Below are 18,915 nucleotides of genomic sequence, written 5' to 3'. Positions count from 1 at the left end.
TTTATGCTGATGATACACAACTGTTCTTGCCCCGGAAAAAGGATAGTGATCCTTAATGACGTCAAAGCTTGGATGGCTTTAAACTTCCTCAAGCTTAAAAAGAACAAGACTGAAGTTATTAAGTTTGGACCTGATGGAGGCTGTAATCATACCAACTTGGACCTGTTCCTCCTGGAACCATTTATTAAATTATCTGTGAAGAATCTGTTCAATTTAATAGATACAACAACAACGATAAACAAAACAAAATAAATACATAAACAAATGTTGTCTCATTGTTAATTGGTCTCACTTTTTTGATGTGTTACTTTTATCTTTTTTTTTTAAAAATCTGATTGTATTGCACTTTGGTCAACTCTTGTTGTTTTTAAATAAGCTTTTTAGATATATTTGGATTGGGTTGGAAAGTTTTTCCTTATCCTCATAGAGGGACTTGTTTGTATGGATGTCATTTTCAAATGCTGTCATGAAAGCACACTTAAAGCTACAATTCTAGGTTAACCTACATGTTAATCTAAGAACAAGAATAGGTCATGCAACGACTGCTTTGATCATTTCCTTTAGTAATTTCTGTAATTTTAAGATGAACAATTAAGGAAGTAGTTGCAGACTTGTACATACACTCTCTTCTACTGTTACCCAGGTGATAATTTCATTTCACCACAGGCCGATTCATGCATTTGGAACTCAATCTGCACAGGCATTTGTGTTATCTCTTTTGTTTACAGTTGCAAAGTTCTGCTGACAGATGTGTTTGATTCTGTGCTCCAGCCACAGAAAGCACTGGGGGGCAACAACTGCTTCATCACCTTTGGGAGCCTTTTGTTTTTACAGTGCTAACAAATGGAAAGCTGGAGAATGAAACTGCGTTAATAAACAACACGCTTTCCAAAGCTAAATGAAGTACGACAGACAGTATAACCCCGGACTATCAATCATTCAGATTATGTCTTTTCTCTACATGTTTCTCTCACTTTCTGTCTATTCACCTGTCACATTTGATTAAATTCAGTCCTGGCAGAGCTGAAAGTATAGCTTGTGGCTTTGAAACTTTCCACGTGTCGTGTGAGGCTTCACTTGTTTGAACCCATCTGAGCTCCAGGGTAGGTGTGGGTAGGTGTGGGTTTATGAGTGTGTAGGTGTGTAGGTGTGTGTGTGTGTGTGTGAGCTGGGAGGGATTATAAAAACTCTGCTCCACTATATAAAAGGATGTCAGACAGAATTTCAACATCAAACCTCTGGATCTCAGACACGGCTTTTTTTTCCATCACCTGGTCTTTGACTGACTCTACTCCTCTCTAACTATGACTTTAATTTTTAAGGTGCTGGGAGCCATGCTCTGCTCCATGATGGTTTCTTCTGAAGTCACACCACAGGCGGACTTCAATGCACAGGGGGTAAGACACAAAGCTGGATGAACAATCACTGAATTTAACTCAAGGTGCTTGCATTGATTGTGTTTGATTCCTCCTCAACTGAGTGAGTGTCTGCTGGAGATCTTGCCGAATCAAGGATTTTTTGAGGGTGATAATAAAATATCAAGGCATCATTAAATGTATCACTAGATTTGCGTAAGAGAGGGTCTCTGTTAATGTTCCTGCTGTGTTCCAGGATTGAACAGGGTGCAGGCCAAGTCAGTATTTTCATTTTAATACTTTATTCTCCTTCACTATGGTTGCTCCACAGATGGCAGGGAAGTGGTACCTGATTGGATTTTCCACCAATGCCGAATGGTTTGTCAGCCACAAAGCCAGCATGAAGATGGGCACAGCCATGTTCACCCCAACTGGAGACGGGGACCTTGACATTTCATACGCCAGTCTGAAGTGAGTGAGGAAGAAAGATATTATTTTAAAGCAACAAAAAAAGCAGAACTGTCAATGTTTTTCCCTTTTTTTTTGTGCAGCGCTGATGGCACTTGCTTTAGACTGAACAACCTGGCCAAGAAGACTGGTACGCCTGGAAAGTTCACATACTCAAGTGAGCAAGAGTGCACCCACACACTAACGTAATAGTTGAACACACAGGGGCATGCAACATTCACAACATCCTTCCAGTGTTATTTTCTGTATGTGATGTTTTTTCCCTCTTCACTCCATCAGGCTGGGACAATCAGAACGACATGCGCATGGTTGAGGTGAAATATGACGAGTACGCCCTGGCTCACACCATCAAGTCCAACGCCGGTGACAACACTGTTGTCAACAAACTATACGGTCGTGGAGTCGACATCGGAGCCGATCTGATGGAGAAGTTCAGGCAGTTCTCGTTGGAGACCGGCATCCTGCCTGAAAATATCGCCATCCTTCCAAGAAATGGTACTTCTTATTTCCATAAAGAGTTTTAAGTTAAATCAATCTTTGATAACGACTTCTTTTCTATGAACTTAACTTTTTGTTTTCCTTTATAGGAGAATGCCCAGCTGCCTAGTTGTTCCCTGATCAGGCCACAAATCCTGTTCGAAGATCTTAAAGATCTCATTGTGAATATTCTTTATCTATCGAGGTCTCTGTCTTTGTTTTTTACTTTGATCTTTTATTTGTTGTATTAATAATAAAGCTCCCAATGGCACCGAACATGACAGAAAGCCTGCTTTCACTGAGAAATATTTGATCTGCCTTCACTATGTTGATTGTTTTTGGAACTTATATAATGATCTGCTGTCAATAATAATGTGTTCGATGCTGCTTTTTCTGCTTTAATAGCTTTAGAAGTTTAAAGTTTCCTCATCATTTTGGTTGAAGTTGAATATTGTACCACAATTGTGTCACAGACTGATGCTTGTACAAATTGTTCTCTGAGGAATTCTAGTGATGCTACAATCCCCATGAGTGGGTTTACAATTATTTTGTCTCCTACAGCATCTCTGCCATTTGTTTCAGACTTTTCCACTGATCTACAGACAGTGGTAATGCAACAAAATGCAGCAGTGATCTATTAAAAGAAGAGTGAAGATTGACTGCTAGCTAATACCAGGCGGAGAAAGCTGCAGATTTAAACCTCTTAAGAATTTTAAACATGGAAACTTTTTTTCCAGGTGTGACATGGATTTAGCATTTTGTTTCTGGCATTTGGGAACACAAAAATGAAGCAAATTTAAAGGAAAAATTACTTTAAAAAAAGAGAACTCCAAAGTGGGAGAGGGGGGGCATAAGCAATTTTGAAAAATAAAAGACTAAAGAGCTAAAATACTTTGCTTTTATTACCTTTTTTTAACAAATACGCTGAAGTACATCCAGAACAACACAGGTCAGATTTCCTTTTTATCAAGTGTTTACATCTACACGCTTTGTACAGATTTGTATACAAAACAATAATTTACGTCCCATAGAAGTCTAGTTACACTTAACTATACAACAACTTGTAAATGAAATAAATATAAAAACAGAAATAATCACAGGTGATAACAAATAAAAGTAAAAAGCCTTAGTACAAGTACGCCACCAGCACCTGTCCTCTGAAGTTGCATCTAAAAGATATACATTTTCCCTTTCTACTGGTAAAAGTACATCTGTGTGAGGGTGAGGGGGGGGGGGGGGGGGGTTCAGTCTATAGTCTGTGAGCAGCAGCAACACATATACTCAATCGGTTCCGGTTTAGACCAGGCAGGTAAACTGGGACACTGATGTGAACAGTTTTTGGAACACAGCCTAACATCAGGGTCATACTGATGATTAAACTGATATGAAGTCAAATCATTGAACAGGAACATTTGATCATAGTCAATATAGTTGAATACACATTTGCCTGCTTTTTGAAATGAATAGAAGTTGTTCATATTAGGTAGCATTAATGGATTAAAAATACTGTCAGTCAAGGCTTCATCACGACTGCTTCAGACACCATCTCTGAACCACTGGCAGTACATTTACTGACGGGGAAACGATACATCAGACAGGTAATTGATGATCAAGCAATCAGGTAATGATCGTGATAAAAAGGTGCATATGAAGTTGATTCACTATCATGACACATCCACTACTTAACTGTGTATTTTGTGTGAACTCCATGATGGTACACCCCCTGTGTACGCAGCTATGGAAGATTGTTTGCTCTGGGTGCTGTACACAGCCAGCCGTGTGTTTCTGTCAACACAACAAAAAGCACTATGATACAGAGAGGTGGGGTCTGAGCACCAGGAAGCACGACAAATGCTGTTTTTCGTCACTCACTCACTCTCTCTCTGACTCACACACATACTCTCTCTCTTTCACACACACTCGAGTACTGCATTCATCATGATCTTTACCAGGATGGTAAGTGCTACTGCGAACAGGTTGCTAATCCATACTGCTTCGTTTAGTACATTTTTGAACAAAATGACGCAAACGTTTTGCAAATGACACTTCAGTTTTTGAGACAGATAATTAGGACCATTGTGACTGACAACTGATTGCTGCCTGCAAACTGAAAGATGTTTATCTACAAAAAGACACCTGCACAATCTGCCATGCACACTGTCACCAGCAAGGGACATGCAGTTCAAAGTGCAAGTCTACGGAGGGGTTTTTGTTGCTAACTCTGACAGAGCGTTAATGTTATGTACATGTGTTTACGTTTCCAAACAAACATTAGGCTGAGGATCAAAAAAGAGCAAAACAACAGAATGGGCTAAGTGCAGCACGCACACACACCACATTATTTCTTTGAACGTGATGGTGCCGCACTGAGGGTGCAGTGATTGGGGGTGTGATGATGGTCGCTTTGACATTGTTCGTTGTTGTGGCACAGTATTTGGCTCGGTCAGAGTCACTCTGCCTGCACCACGTCTTTGTGGTGACGCATGATATGCTGGTTCTTCTCCGAGGGTCGTCTGAAGCCTTTCGAACAGATCTCGCATCGGTGTGGATAGTCTTTCGTGTGGATAGAAATAACATGCCGCTTGAAACCCGAGGCGTCCCCGGTGCTGTAGTCGCAGTACTGGCACTGGTAGATTCTCCTCTCTTTCTGTCCTTTACCGATAACTACAGTCACGCTGCTGGCTAAGCTGGCCGCGCTGACTCTGCCAGGCGGGCCCGCGCTGCTGGACCCGCTCGGCGCAGACTTTTTAGGTGTCACAGCAGGAGTGTGTGTCTCTGTCCTCTTGGCCTCACTCTTTTCAGGAGAGGCCTGTTGCTCCTTTGTGTGGACTGACAAGATATGACGACTGAGAACAAAAGGGTCTGCAATCTTAAAGTTGCAGTGCCGGCACTGATGGAGTTTCTTGGTGCGGTGAGAGACTGAGTGCTTCTTCAGTTCAGACGGCCGGTGGAAGCCTTTACCACAGATGGCACATTTGTGTGGGTAGTCCTTGGTGTGAACAGATATGATATGGCGCTTTAGGTCACTGGAGTTGGAGCTTTTGTGGTCACAGTGGGCACAATGGTGGGTCTTATTCTCCTCATGCGTCAGTCCGTGCTGTATTAACTCCTCCTCCTCTGCGAAGGTCTGGAAGCAGCGCTCACATTTGTATGGCATCTCCTTGCTATGCTTAGTCTTGATGTGCGTCTTCAGATTAGAGGAATCGGCCGACTTGTAGTCGCAGTACAGACAGGAGTAAGGCTTCTCACCCGTATGTGTGCGCATGTGTTTCTTCAACTCTGAGGGGTGTCGGAAGCCTTTCCCACACTCCACGCAGATGTGTGGGAAGCTTTTGCTGTGGACAGCCAACAAGTGCCGATTGAGCAGTCCTTGCTCAGCGGTTTCATAGTCACAGAACTTGCATTTATGCATTTTGGTGGGCTGAGGAGGCGGCTGGTTCTTGGGCTCTCTGTGGTGGTGCTGTAGTCTGTGGGAGAACAGTGCCGCCTGCTGGTGGAACTCCTTGCCGCACATTTCACACTCGAAAGGGGCTTTGCTGCTAAGCGCGTGGACCTCCATGTGGTTGTGCAGGCTGGCCTTCTTGTTGGTGGTGAAGTCGCAGTCTGTACACTGGTACTTTTTCCTTGTCAGGACGTCCTGATGATGGTTCTTGGTGTGGCGTTTCAGGAAACCTCTTGATTTGAACTTCTTACCACAAAGCATGCAGGGGTAAACTGTCAGAGGTTGACCATACGGACCAATGATGATGGCTGAGGAGAAAAACAACAAGAGGGAGATTACTCTCTATGCTCTACTGCTATATAATAACACTCTTTGTCATCTCTGCCTCCTTTTTGTGTTACTTTATTTACTTTAGAAGGTAACTACATTCATTCAAGAGCAACTGAAGTAGGTCTTTGCAAAATATACAAGATACTTCATAAGTTTAAGAGATAGCAGAAGCCAGAGTAGTACTGTGTTGAGGTTTTAATTGTTTTTATGGCTGCTTTATTTAACATAGATCTGCTAAATATTTAAATGGACAGTGTAACGTTTAACTGGTTGTAATCTTTTCTGACTCTGTCCCAAATTAAATCAGTTCTGGTCTGATATTTTCAAGTGTTTGTCTGACGTGTATAACTGACATCTCCCATGACCCTTGCACATTGATCTTAGGTGGCACTCGGCATTTTTCCACTCTTACCCACTTACATTGGAGAACAATACAATATGGCAAAAAAATGTTTATTGCAAAAATAAATATTTTAACTCTGCAGCCTCCGACAAGATGTGGCAACCATTTCTGTCTTACCTATCGAGAATGACCTAAAGTCGCTATGTGTATAAGTGTTGGCTTTTGTGATGTACCTATACTTCATAAATGTATAACGGTGCATCTTGTTAGAGCAGCTTTTCCCATGTCTACTTATTTTATTTTTATTTATGTAGGTATGTATGTGTATATGTGTCTTTCTTTGCCCACCTCTGTATTCCTTCTGTAGTTGTGTTACTTGTCTATACACTGAAAATCTATAAATACATCTTTTTTTCTTTTTTTTCTACCAATTAAGTTCAAATTGAATAAGCTGAAGCCAACTCCTTTTTTGGATGGCAAACTGAGAAACCGATGAGCTTTGATCACACATCTCTAAATTTGTTGTTAATCAATGACTTCAAGAACATCAACTTCTCAATAACGAATGAAGTACAGCTGAGTACTGCACATCTCCAGTGCAGCACTTATGATCTGAACAGTGTATTTATTGTGCAGTAAACAAGCTGATGAAGCCGATCTCCATATCAGTGAACTTTGTGACATTCTTACCTGTCTGTACCTGGCGCGGCTCCGACCGTCTTTTGCTCTTGTTGCGTTGTCTGTTAATCTCATCCACCCCATCAGACTCATCGATGTGTAGTAGAGCGCTGGCTGCACCGTTTCTGTTCTCACAACCCTCGCTGTCCTCCAAACCTGTGAGGAAAAACATGCCGCCTTTAAAGCAAAACCAACCAGCATCTGTACAATGACTCTCAGAGAAATGGCTGATTCACAGACTTCTAAAGTGACTTTTAAAAATCAATTCAACAGACGTGTGCCATGAGCAGCTACCCAGGCTCACAAAGAACAAGCATGAAGTTCTTGACAAACTGTCGAGGTCTTCACTTTTAGTCACCACCTCCGTATGATCCCAATCAGTTACCTTTAATGGATCTACAGATGTGCCCAACATCTACCAAAACTTGCAACATTCATCAAGACAGTCCACCCCGCTTATTAGATCAATAAGACTCACCGTGGTTTCCTTGATTATGATCTCCAACAGACATGTAAACCATCTTCTCTCTTAGCGTTTGTCCAGAGCCCTCTGTTAGCGCCATGCTCTCTGTGTCTCCATCGCTAATGTCGACAGACTCTCCTGCAGAATACGACAGGCATTGTAAACACTCAGAGGCTGACAACACTGACAAAAGGTACTTGTCAAACTGTGAGAGACAGAGTCCTCTAACTTTCCCTATAAACTTGAAAGTGCTGTATCCAGCAGCTGAGGGCTCTGACAGAAACTCAAAAAAGAAACAAACAACCTTCTATTGTTGCAACAATCTCACTCATAGCTCAAGGTTTTCTTTTATGGAATCTGAATTACACACTTGATATTCAGGTCCAATGACACATTTAGTCAAGATCCTCTACAAGAAGCAAGTCCTCTTAGAAAAAACAGAACTTATAAAAGTTTATACCAAAGAGAGGGATACTCTGTCTAGTTGTATTGGCTTATACATAGTGTACTGTGGGAAACAGTAACGAGTAATTCAGACTAGAAGAAATATCCACGTTCTGCTTGTATTAAAAAAAACTGGATAAACTGTCATCGCAAGCAATCAGGTTATATATATTATTTAACTCTAACAGAGATTGAAGCCAAACTGCTACTCACCCATGTCATCCTCCCCAGAGTCAGCTTTGAAGATGTACACCTTTATCACCTCCTGCCCATCCTCATCCTTCTCCACCTCCTGGTCTTCCACAGCTCCCTCCACGGTCACCTCGGTTCCATCTTCAGACACCATTTTCCCCGCCTCGTCCACTAGAAAGTGGGGAGACATAATGTTTTAATTTAAGGGGGTAAAACTTGCAGAGTGTAAATGTGAATGGTACATTTGAACAGAGCCACAGTGTGTTGCATAGTTGTTGAAACTAGAAACTGTCTGCTTGTGATCATTTTACAATGATTTAATAGAGATGTTTCAAATTTCAAATTTGCTACAGTGTGATAAAGTAAACCTCTGACTGCACAGACATGTCAGTGGTAACAACATGAAACAAGATGGTCAACTTTTAAAAAATCAACAGAACTTCTTCACTAAACAGATGGAGTTAGATTATTGTTATGGTCCTCCGAATTATCTACATAGTCAATTGGCATTTTATATTTGGTTCATTTTCATGCACCTTTGCAAAATCGTGAAATCACAGTCACTGCCCAGATAGATCAATAACAAATATATGAAGTGTCTCCTGTCTGTGTGAATGTAAAATATCCAACAAAACCTGAACCACACCTTCCCAGCATTCAACATAGTGAGATTGCAAATGTTGTTTTAAGACTAACTTAAACGTATAAGGCCAAATGAACGTTTGTTGTTTTAAACCCTTTTAAAACGAGGACATCAAGATATTTCAATCAAGGTTGGTTCTCCATTAGACCCCAGACTCCAGAAATAGTATGTAGTACATTTGGGACTTAAGACTGAGTCTTAATGACGGCAGCATAAACAGGAGTACCAACCTATAGCAGTTCAGCTAGCTAACACTAACACAGCCGTAACAAATACATTAAAAACTAGCAAACTTGTGTGAGAGTTAAATGTATGATATTAGGACGAAGGGGACAGATCATGAATTTATAGATTTTTAGACGGAGTCCTGAGGACATGCTACATTCAAATTCATGCTAGTTCTCCGTGACTACCAACCCTAGCTTTAAGACATTACTCTTGTCAGGATGCTAATTCGATTTCTTTTGTTTGCATGAATTGTAAAGCCTGGGGCCACTTCCAACATAGGGTTTAGTGACATGAGCTGAACTTTAATGCTTTTGGTTGTTTGTTAACGTTACTCTCTGTTATCAGCTAGATAACTACAGAGAGTAAAAACTCAAAGTTAACCACAGTTTTCTGTTAAGAACAACATCAACATCATCTCCAATCCAAGCCAGCAGTGGGGCAGTAAACTTACAGGATATCATCAGATAATCTCCACAGCCGTCTTGGTCGTCGTCCTGCTGCTCTGGGTCCAGCCCATCTTCAGGGATGTCTCCCATGGCAACACCTTCCTCCTCACCCTCCAGGGCCATCACGCAGGTTTCCACAGCAACATCTTCATCCTCATCACAGTGTACATACTCAGAAACCACATCCTCCACTGCGTCCTGGATGACAAGCTCATCCGGGGCGAACCTGTGAACTGCCATGCCTTCCCCCTCGCCTTCCGACACCAACACAGTCTCTTGAAGCTCCACGACAAACTCCTGCCCGCCAGCACCACCCTCATCTGGAAGAAGCAGGAGAGCCCAGTTAACCCGGTCAATGATAGAAGTGTGTTCTACTCAATTTCCAACTGATGACATCCTACCACACATTCCCACAATCAATATAATCAAGGCTAATTACCCGATCCGTGTAAGATTATTTTAGGCTCCTCTGAATGTATGGCAAGCCTGGTGACATCCTCATCCATTGTCCTCGCACTGCATTTGTTACTGGAGAGCTGGAAACACAAAGAAGAGCGTTAATCTCATGTGACCACAACACATGACAGCAAAACCAAGGAGTGATGAAAAATATGAAGTACGGATCTTCCTCTCAGGAGTTCAATAAACAGTATTTATGTCCAATCTGATCCTCGCATTAGGGCTGGATCAATGCCCAGAAGTGAAATATTTACTTTTATAAAAAAGGTATAATTTACAGAAATTTACAAATTATATGACTGTCATTTTATTATTGACAGCTGTCTTAAAAAGTTACATTTTGCTTGTGCTTCGTGTGCTAAACCGAGAATCCCAAGCAACAGAATTTACACCAACATGCTATAATCACTCGTTGAATTGGCAATAAGAAGTCGGAACGGAAACTGATGATGTAGTCCTCAGAACGGGATTCTAAAATTGTATCTCTACAATAGAGTCTCCTGCGTTTCTTTCCAAGTGTGTGCCCAGCAACAAGCAACAATACGCCTTTCATTATCTCCTTGCAGGACAGAAATATGGCATGTATGTTAATTTAACTGTCATCACAATTTGATTCCCATGATGGACAAGACTGCTGGCCCGGTGTTTGGACAGCTACTGCAGTGATGGTGTCACCCTCACAGCTAATACACACATATTCATCCTTAAAAAGCTACAGTGCAATCATTGTACACGTGTAGTATCCTATATGTGGAGGTTTCTGTGGGAAATTGTCCACCAGTTATTGGGCTGGTACTGCAACATGAATCTTTGTGTTTGGGCGGTTTCAAACCACAGACTGTATAAAATATGGACGTGGTATCCATGACGTCACCCATCTGTTTCTGAAGCGCTGTTTTGAGGCCAGTCGGCGGCGGCAGACATATTGCTGCTGTCGAGCATGTGTGACGTAAACAGGCAGGCTTTAAGCCTCCTAGCCAACAGCTACAGTGTTCCCGCCTGTCAATCAAGTCAGATGTGCCTCTCATTTGAAGACTCGTAATCTAAATATCTTTGAAATTTCCATGTTAGAAAAAAATCCACCCCTGTACAGTGTGTGCCAATCGAGAAATGAGCTATCCAGACTACACTCGTCTTTTCCACCAGGCTGTAAACATGTTTATTTCTGCTGTAAAGATCGGCTTTTTTGAACTGGTGTGTATGTGGTTTCTGGTACTTCCAGAGCCAGCCTCAAGCGGATTCTAGATGAACTGCAGTTTTTAGCACTTCCGCATTGGACTTATTTTTTTAGACCGGATGTTGCCGCTTGTTTCAAACCAAAGGCTGAAATCAAAAGAATAACAATTAGTGCATTATTCATTGTACAGATTTACGAAATCAGCAGCGACATTAGAGAAACTCTTTAAAACCCCCAAAGCATGAAATGTCGCAGGGATGCCAATATTGGATTTTTTTGCCGATATCCAATATTTTAAAACTCATTTAGACAATTACCGATTCCGATATTTTTTTCCACACACCTAATTGCAGAGATCATCTCTTCTGTATTGGAATTAGCGTACAGTATTATGGTAATACTCTTGTCACATTTTTTATGTAATATTCATTTCTTGTGCAAAATAAGAAAATACTTAATACTTAAAGCTGCATATTTATTGCTTTCAAACAACATTCATACAAAAAGACATCCTACTTAAAACTTGGGTGGCACTCTCCCTCAGAGATAATCATAACAAAACCCACAACCAGGGCAAATTTGGCCAATTTCACATTTGACATAGTAAGTAAACCCTAACCTCTGTTCACAGGGAACATGTGAAAAGTGCAACTGTACAGCAATTAAACCCAAATTAAATAAAATGGTTTACTCTTTGACAGTAAATGTGCCTAAATTAGTCAGCTACATGTACCTTACAGACTGCTACTTAAATTAAAATTTACCTTAAAACATGAGCCCAACATGTGTGCAGCAGCCCATTGTTTTCTTGGTTAATTATATCAGCGGATATCGGCGTCTTGGCCAATGTCCGATAGTTAATTTTTAAGCCAATATCGGCCGATACCGATAACGTGCAGATAATATTGTGCATCCCTAATGTGGACTGTTTCAAACCAAAGGCTGACATCAAAATAACAACAATTAGTGCATTACTCATTGTACAGATTTATGAAATCAGCAGCGACATTAGAGAACTCTTTAAAATCCCAAAAGCATACAATGTCGTAATCCACTGATATGCAATATTGAAAACATGCTAATTGTTATGTTTTATCTCCTACTGACAAACAAATGTGTCTTTATTTACATGATCATACAAGACAACAGCACCTGGCATACAGGCTGCACAGAAGAGAAGTCTCACTTCCTTTACATTCAATGCAAAACCTCTGCAACCAATTCAATCACTGTGAGGAGGATGCATTTGAGCAGTGGCAGCTTGTGTCTGCGGCAAAGGACAGTGAGTGAAATGACCGGTGGCATGCTTTCTTTACCTGCATCATCATCACTACTCCAAATACCACATCTGAACACATGTGAGCCCAGTTATCCTCATGATGGAGATGAAGGTGAGACAATTTACGACAAAAAAAAACCTTCTCCCTGTCCCCTTGTCCCTGTCACAATCACACACACTGGAGAGGCTGCAGAGATGTAAACAGTGGTGTGTGGACGATGCCATTTAATTTCCACAAGATGTACCATCCCCCACCTCCAGGGAGGAAAAAGATGACAACGGTGTGTGGAGATGTGGCGCATGAAGTGTGCTGAAGGATGCCCGCCACACGCCTCCACATACCAGGGTAATCATCAGACTTAACTTAGCTCCCTCATTCATGCACGACTTAAAGCCGGAGTAAACCCGGTAATGTCTTCAACTGACCACTGGAGTAGCCGAGATTACACACGCTAAGTCAGCCTGTCACGAGCATCACACACATAAAGGAACAGCTGTATGCACCCAGGTGTATGAAACAAAATTAACATATGATACTCAAAGTTGAATAAGATTCACGCTGGTGCGGCTCTGTGGTAGCTAGCTTGCTGGAGGAGGCGACACACATTTTCTACAACCGTTTTCATAACGGCAGCGGCCGCCATTTTGTTAGCTTGATGTCTGGATGAATGCTAACTGTAACACTGATTGAAATTAACCTCACACCGCCTACACATGATTATTTTCACTACAGTTGTAATAATACACCGCACATTGTCCGTCTTGGGTCTATAATAAATAAAAGGTACGTTCACAAACAACGACTGGCGAGGACGAAATCTGGCTAGCAAACCGGATAGGCCTGGCTCACCCGTTACGGCCTCCATGAAGGGCCCGGGCCTGAAAAAGAAAAGGCCCAACCCTCTGCGGCCTCTCAATGAGAATAAAGAAATAAATTAAACACCCATGCATGCAAAAACAAAGACAAACTACGGCGCTAAAATGCAAACATAACTCTTCAAACGGGCGCCCTAGGAGCAAAACAAAGACCCGCGTACCAGATTAATGCTGCAGGGATAGCCTCTGTCCGCTCCTCGGCTTCCCAGGCCGCCTGGTTCCCCCAGACTCGGGCTGGATTCAGTCGGGAATTTTGTGTTATTTGGGCGGGCCGGAGAGGAGCAGAGAAGGAGGGGTTAGGGGTTGTTTCTGGAGCTCCGCTGAAAGCAAAGCAGGACGTCTGGAGCCAGATCTTGTCATGCTACAGCCCCCCGCTCCTCCAGCTCCAAGGCCGCCGTCAGCACGACACGTCACAGCCCGAGAGCAGCAGGAAAATGCGGAAGGGTTGTGGTGGAAATCACACCGGCAGGCACCAAACAGGCCATAGTCTGAGGACCGCTGCTCATACGCGGTATGTCAAAAGTGCAATGTAGCGTTCATTTTAATTAGTTTCTGCCCCAAGCTTTTCGTGATACCCTGTAATTCTCTGTGTATTGCTCCAGTTTCTCAAACAGTGGTCTTGTATGATGTTTGGCTGGAGACAAAAAAAGATGTTTTCGCAATGACCTTAATACAGAAAGCACCTGTAAACTCACCCCTGAAACACACAATACAGTATCACTTTCATTCTGACTGCATTTATCCGCATCTCAACTCAACTTTATTTATAGAGCACCTTTCATACATAAAAACATGCAACCCAAAGTGCTTCTCAGAATAACAGAGGCAGAAAACAACAGTAATGGTAAAATTATAAAAATCATGATTATAAATAAAATACATGAAAATAAAATAAAATCAATACAGTAAAATTAATTAAATAAGTAATAGTAGAAAGAAAAGTTAAAAATAAGGTAGCATTAACATATCAGATGAATACAAGAAATACATAGATAAATAAATAATTAAATAAGATAAATAAATGCTAAAGCAATGATTAAAATAAAAAATATTAAAATAATAAAAATAGTAATAATGCAGTCCAGGGCTAAAAATGAATTACTCCAAATTAAAAGCTAGATTAAAAAGGTAAGTCTTAAGTCAACTTTTAAAAGCACCCAGAGAGCTCGCTGTTTTAATGTCCAGAGGCAGAGAGTTCCACAGCTTAGGGGCGTAAATACAGAAAGTTCTCTGCCCGGTGCTTGTGTGAGACACACGAGGAACATTTAAAAGGGAAGCATTCAAGGACCTCAGTGATCAGGTTGGAACATAAAATGACAGGAGATCAGTGTTGTATGGAGGAACAAGGCTGTTAAGAGCTTTAAAAAAAAAAAAGTAAAATAACTTTAAAATCAATTCTAAAAGAAACAGGAAGCCAGTGCAGAGTTTTAAGAAGATGGGTTATGTGATCTGGCTGCTTTGGGTCCTATTAAAATAATTTCAATTTTGTCTTTGTTTAATTTTAAAAAGTTCTTGCTTATTCATACATTGATGTCAGAAAGGCAGGCGGTGAGGGAGTGAAGAGCGTTTGGATCATGTGGTGAGACAGAGATGTATAGTTGGGTGTCGTCTGCGTAGAAATGGTAATTGATGTGATGACTTGAGATAATCCACATGTATCACTACAACTTCAAGTCCATTGGAGTTAGTTAGTGAAAGTATTCATAATTCACATTTTATGCCGGTGAAAGGGGAAGCTTGTAAATTCTTTAATTTGGAAAATTCATCACAATTTTATTATTTTAGAAAAGATATTATTGAACAGACAAAATGTAATTTCTAAATTAATCCAGAAAAAGCAAGAAAATAAATGAAAAAATAAAATAAAAATTCCCATCATCCAACCTACAGTTGGAGCTCATTAAAAGAGAGTTATACTTTATTAAAAAAAATGTACAAACAAATGACAGGTATTTGAAATGCATTATTAAAATTAGCTACCCTGGAAATACTGCTTACATACTAAAGCATCAGTATCAATGATCAAATATTGTAACCTAACACTGGTACAGACCATGCTTTGGAGAGGTTGCTCTTACTTATGATACTTTAAGTACTTTTAGCTGCTAAAACAACTTTATTTTAACTGAAGCACCATTTCCAAAACACCCTTTTGTTTTTTTTTACGCCTTGATTGTTCTTTTTATTCAGCCCTAATAAAAAACAAGGCACATGCAGACTAATACTACAATCAAGTATTGATTTCTGGGATCCCTCTGAGTCTTTAATCGTTAAGTTAATTTATGGAATTTATTATAATGGCAGTAAAGGTAAGTTCAAAACAAAATACTTCTATTGCAGAAGACAAATCCAGTGTTCTCAACAATCTGTTGATCAAGGCACAACAAAGAGTCACAAAGAGAAAATTAGGTAAAAGAAATACAATTCACCATGCTTTTTCTCAACTTTTTAATAAGAGTTTAATAACAACACGTTAATATGATTGAAATGAAACACAATACAGAAGCAGTGTTAGCATCATAATTCCTAAACGTCAGTGTTCATCTTTCATCATTAGGGGTCTTTCTAAATATCAGATTATTTGAAAGCCATTTCATTATTAAAGGTACGCAGTTCTGAAGACTGTCCAATCACTGACCAAGTAAACATAATGTAGCTATCATCAACAGTACGAGCACAGAAACAGTAAACTTTATTTGGAAGTCATTTTAAGCAGGTCCTCCTTTTCAATCTCAAACAGACGCCAGCCTTCCTCAGAGGAAAGATCAGCTGCCCCTCTACGCTTGTAAAACTCGATGGACTTTGTGTTGTTTTCTGCCACGATGAAGTGCATGCCACTACAGCGAGTCTTTACTGCCGTCTAGAGGAGGAACAAACAAACAAAACATCAGGCACAGTGACTCAAGAAGTATTACATTGGAGAGAAAGTGAGTTTAGAGGATGCTTTAAGTGAACATTTGAAACTCTACCTCACTCAGGACCTTCAGGATTTTTGAACCAATGCCAAGACCTGGTCAAAGATCAAACAGGGTGCAATTGAAACAGTTAGTTTCTATACAGTTATGTAAAAATGCCCCATTAAAATTGTGGTCACTCATTAATTTTTATTGCTGTCATGCAACGACAAACTTACCACGACACTCCTGCATTACATAGAAGTCCTCAAGGTAGAGGAGTTTTCCAATCCAAGGGTCATATGTGAAGTAGTACATGGCAAAGGCTATCACTGTGTAACCTGGAGAAAAACACCATCAGTTATGGGTTGAATTTAGAGGTTAAACTATTCCTTGAGATATGAAGTCCTTAATTTGAGAAGAGTTCTGTATTAGAGGAAGTTTTAACCTTCGGAGCTCTGCTCTTTTGGGACTTCCGCAACAAGGCAGTGGTAGAACGGATGATCCCCAAAGCCGTCTTCAAGTAATTCTAAAATTGGGACATTATGTTTATAAAAATTTATAAAACTGAAAACGTTTTCTTTACATGGTAAATATACTACATGTATGCAATGTAAAGTAGGCTAAACTTAAGCACCTTTCTCAGTCAACAACACCTTCTCCTCCATCTCCTCAAATTTAGCAAGTTCCTTAAAAGCAAAGAGAAAGGAACAAGGAAGCAATGAATCATGATTGTAATAAGGACAGTTTAAGGTACAACATACAGTTCATTTAAAGAGATGATGGGTTTTTGTGAAGCTAAAATGTCCTTTTTTAAAATAGAAAAGTTAACTCTTGGCTTACCTTTATGAGTCGCAGGATATCGGGTACATCGTTGGGTTCGGCTTTCCGTAATATAAAATTGGCCATTTTCTCTTTTTGCCCTTTTTACCTTTACTCACTAGTCCTCTGAATGTGAATAAAAGCAAAATTTGTTTCTTCATTCGCTCCTCAGGAGTTCATCCCCCGTCAATGAACGTAGAAAACCAGCAAACGAGGACTTGCATTGGACGCGTGACACACAATGGTACAGCTGCTTCAGTCGCTTCCTTTTTATGTGTCCCTGGAAGAGGCTTGCATATTCATTAACCCATATATGGCCAAACAGCCCCATTTCATCCTGTGTCTGACTCTCCTGTTGACACCTTATCTCTGTGTGGATCACCATACTCCATTTCAATGTTGTTAAAATGGTAAATATTAACCAGACCTGGAAAAGAACACGACCAGCGGACACAGTGTTTTGTTGAGCTGAGTGAAGGTTGGCCAATGCAGAGCATACGTGTGTGTTTGTTTGGTTGCTCTAATGCCTCTCTTTGTCCTTGTCAAACCCTTTAAACTGATTCTGTGTTTGAAATCTGTTATATTCAAACCTAGCTTTGATGTGGATGATGTAATGTATGAGCTTGAAATAGTATGTTATTGCTCAATTCCTTGGATGAGCCAACAACATTTTATTACATCTTGACATCTTTTATTAAGAGACATAAAATCTACACCTGACTTTAAACTTCGGTTTGCTGACACAATCAAACCATTATCTGTATAGCTGAGATCAGAGAAATCAAACTTTTAATGACCTATCAACAATGTATTTGCATAATATGCAGTTTTTGCTTTGTGACTCCTATACACGAACTGACAGGTTATCTAAGTTTGGACATTTTGGGTTATTATTGACCAGAAATGAGCAGGTGACCGACTGACTCTCCATGTGGTTACCGTAAACATATCTGTGACGTGACGACATGTTCTCGTTTAATAATTAGCCTGGAAAGTCTTTTATCAGACAAGTGTTGAGAATTGTGTTCATATCTCCAACGGCATTTCACAGAACTAATTCAAAGACACAAACTGTGTAAGTTCCCTCTGGTGTCAGCCATGAACGCACCGTTCCTTTACAGTTCATGAGTTAAACTGACATTGTGTCTTTAAGGGAACCTGAATAGAGGTAGTGTCTAGTTTCACTATCCATTCTTTAAATAGGAATCATGCAGTTGGGTTTTCTGACTTGCTCAAGACCAATTGTCCTGTGACGTTGAACCAGAAACCACATCCACATGACATTCATGACAAGCTGGATGGATTTATGCTGCATTTGCAAAGCCGACCAAGGACCCTTGGTCGTTTATGGTACTTTGAGCATTTATTTTTGATGTTGTACTATCACTACCCTTTACAGGCAGATACAATATATTGCATTTGTACATAACTGATAGTTAACAGCTTACAGATTTGGATATGCATTTCTCAGACTACATTTTTAAAAATCAAAATGTGTTGCCTCTTAAAATGTGTTGATATAGCAATTTAGTTTTTCTGATAAAGTGAATAATCAAGCAATGGGAAAAAAATTCTTTCAAGGTAAATCAAAAACTCTAAGGCCCCTCTGCCCTGTTTACACCTGCAGTAAAAGTGTCTGTAGTGGTCCAATCACAAGTGACCCACTCTGAGCGCACGTGTTAACACACCCTACACGCAATGAGAGCTAATCACTCAGGCCACATTCAGAAGTTGCTCTCAGCAGTGTGCACATATTTGCGACCTGGGTTACACGGAAGCAAGGCCTACCTTCCGTATCAGGGTATAGATGTTTCTTCAGCCACAGACCGCCTCCCTGCCTGTCTTTCTTGTCTAACTTCTCTGCTATGTCTCTTAAAAATATTTTAGTCTCCTTACACC

At 40.5% G+C, this 18,915-nt stretch overlaps 3 protein-coding genes across 5 annotated transcripts; 1 reads left to right on the top strand and 2 right to left on the bottom strand.

The window, feature by feature from the left end:
- Positions 1–558: 558 nt before the first annotated feature.
- zgc:153704 (uncharacterized protein LOC767759 homolog) lies at positions 559–3,142 on the top strand. 3 transcript variants are annotated; one of them, XM_034684018.1, is made up of 6 exons: positions 559–643; positions 1,323–1,397; positions 1,687–1,826; positions 1,907–1,980; positions 2,103–2,318; positions 2,411–3,142. In XM_034684018.1, the coding sequence occupies exons 2-6, from the start codon at positions 1,335–1,337 to the stop codon at positions 2,428–2,430; spliced, it is 513 nt and encodes a 170-aa protein (XP_034539909.1). In that variant the 5' UTR covers positions 559–643; positions 1,323–1,334; the 3' UTR covers positions 2,431–3,142. The 3 variants fall into 3 exon arrangements, with proteins under 3 accessions (XP_034539909.1, XP_034539908.1, XP_034539907.1); XM_034684017.1 differs by lacking the exon at positions 559–643 and adding an exon at positions 819–1,103; XM_034684016.1 differs by lacking the exon at positions 559–643 and having other exon boundaries at positions 1,175–1,397.
- Positions 3,143–3,184: 42 nt separating this feature from the next.
- Positions 3,185–14,007, bottom strand: LOC117812551 (zinc finger Y-chromosomal protein 1). Its single transcript, XM_034683403.1, has 7 exons — positions 13,462–14,007; positions 9,949–10,045; positions 9,515–9,829; positions 8,214–8,363; positions 7,572–7,694; positions 7,106–7,249; positions 3,185–6,050 (listed from the first exon to the last, which is right to left on the bottom strand). The coding sequence occupies exons 2-7, from the start codon at positions 10,013–10,015 to the stop codon at positions 4,750–4,752; spliced, it is 2,100 nt and encodes a 699-aa protein (XP_034539294.1). The 5' UTR covers positions 10,016–10,045; positions 13,462–14,007; the 3' UTR covers positions 3,185–4,749.
- A 1,724-nt stretch (positions 14,008–15,731) lies between these two features.
- Positions 15,732–17,287, bottom strand: LOC117812558 (diamine acetyltransferase 1-like). The gene is made up of 6 exons (XM_034683414.1): positions 17,038–17,287; positions 16,832–16,883; positions 16,643–16,723; positions 16,434–16,535; positions 16,270–16,310; positions 15,732–16,160 (listed from the first exon to the last, which is right to left on the bottom strand). Exons 1-6 carry the CDS (start codon positions 17,101–17,103, stop codon positions 15,993–15,995), a joined length of 510 nt encoding a protein of 169 aa, XP_034539305.1. The 5' UTR covers positions 17,104–17,287; the 3' UTR covers positions 15,732–15,992.
- Positions 17,288–18,915: the final 1,628 nt, after the last annotated feature.

The sequence above is a fragment of the Notolabrus celidotus genome, chromosome 5 (assembly GCF_009762535.1).
Source record: "Notolabrus celidotus isolate fNotCel1 chromosome 5, fNotCel1.pri, whole genome shotgun sequence".
Lineage (NCBI taxonomy): Eukaryota > Metazoa > Chordata > Actinopteri > Labriformes > Labridae > Notolabrus > Notolabrus celidotus.
This window is presented reverse-complemented; position numbering and strand designations above follow the sequence as displayed.

Excerpts from the sequence above, each read along its gene's own strand:
- LOC117812558 (XM_034683414.1), bottom strand. The coding sequence starts at position 17,103 with ATGGCCAATTTTATATTACGGAAAGCCGAACCCAACGATGTACCCGAT. Across the intron at positions 16,724-16,831 it reads GGTGTTGTTGACTGAGAAAG|AATTACTTGAAGACGGCTTT; the intron begins GTGCTTAAGTTT and ends TCCCAATTTTAG. Across the intron at positions 16,311-16,433 it reads TGTAATGCAGGAGTGTCGTG|GTCTTGGCATTGGTTCAAAA; the intron begins GTAAGTTTGTCG and ends ATCTTTGACCAG.
- LOC117812551 (XM_034683403.1), bottom strand. The coding sequence starts at position 10,015 with ATGGATGAGGATGTCACCAGGCTTGCCATACATTCAGAGGAGCCTAAA. Across the intron at positions 9,830-9,948 it reads AATAATCTTACACGGATCGG|ATGAGGGTGGTGCTGGCGGG; the intron begins GTAATTAGCCTT and ends TGCTTCTTCCAG. Across the intron at positions 8,364-9,514 it reads AGATTATCTGATGATATCCT|TGGACGAGGCGGGGAAAATG; the intron begins GTAAGTTTACTG and ends CCCACTTTCTAG.
- zgc:153704 (XM_034684016.1), top strand. The coding sequence starts at position 1,305 with ATGACTTTAATTTTTAAGGTGCTGGGAGCCATGCTCTGCTCCATGATG. Across the intron at positions 1,398-1,686 it reads CGGACTTCAATGCACAGGGG|ATGGCAGGGAAGTGGTACCT; the intron begins GTAAGACACAAA and ends GTTGCTCCACAG. Across the intron at positions 1,827-1,906 it reads ATTTCATACGCCAGTCTGAA|CGCTGATGGCACTTGCTTTA; the intron begins GTGAGTGAGGAA and ends TTTTTTGTGCAG.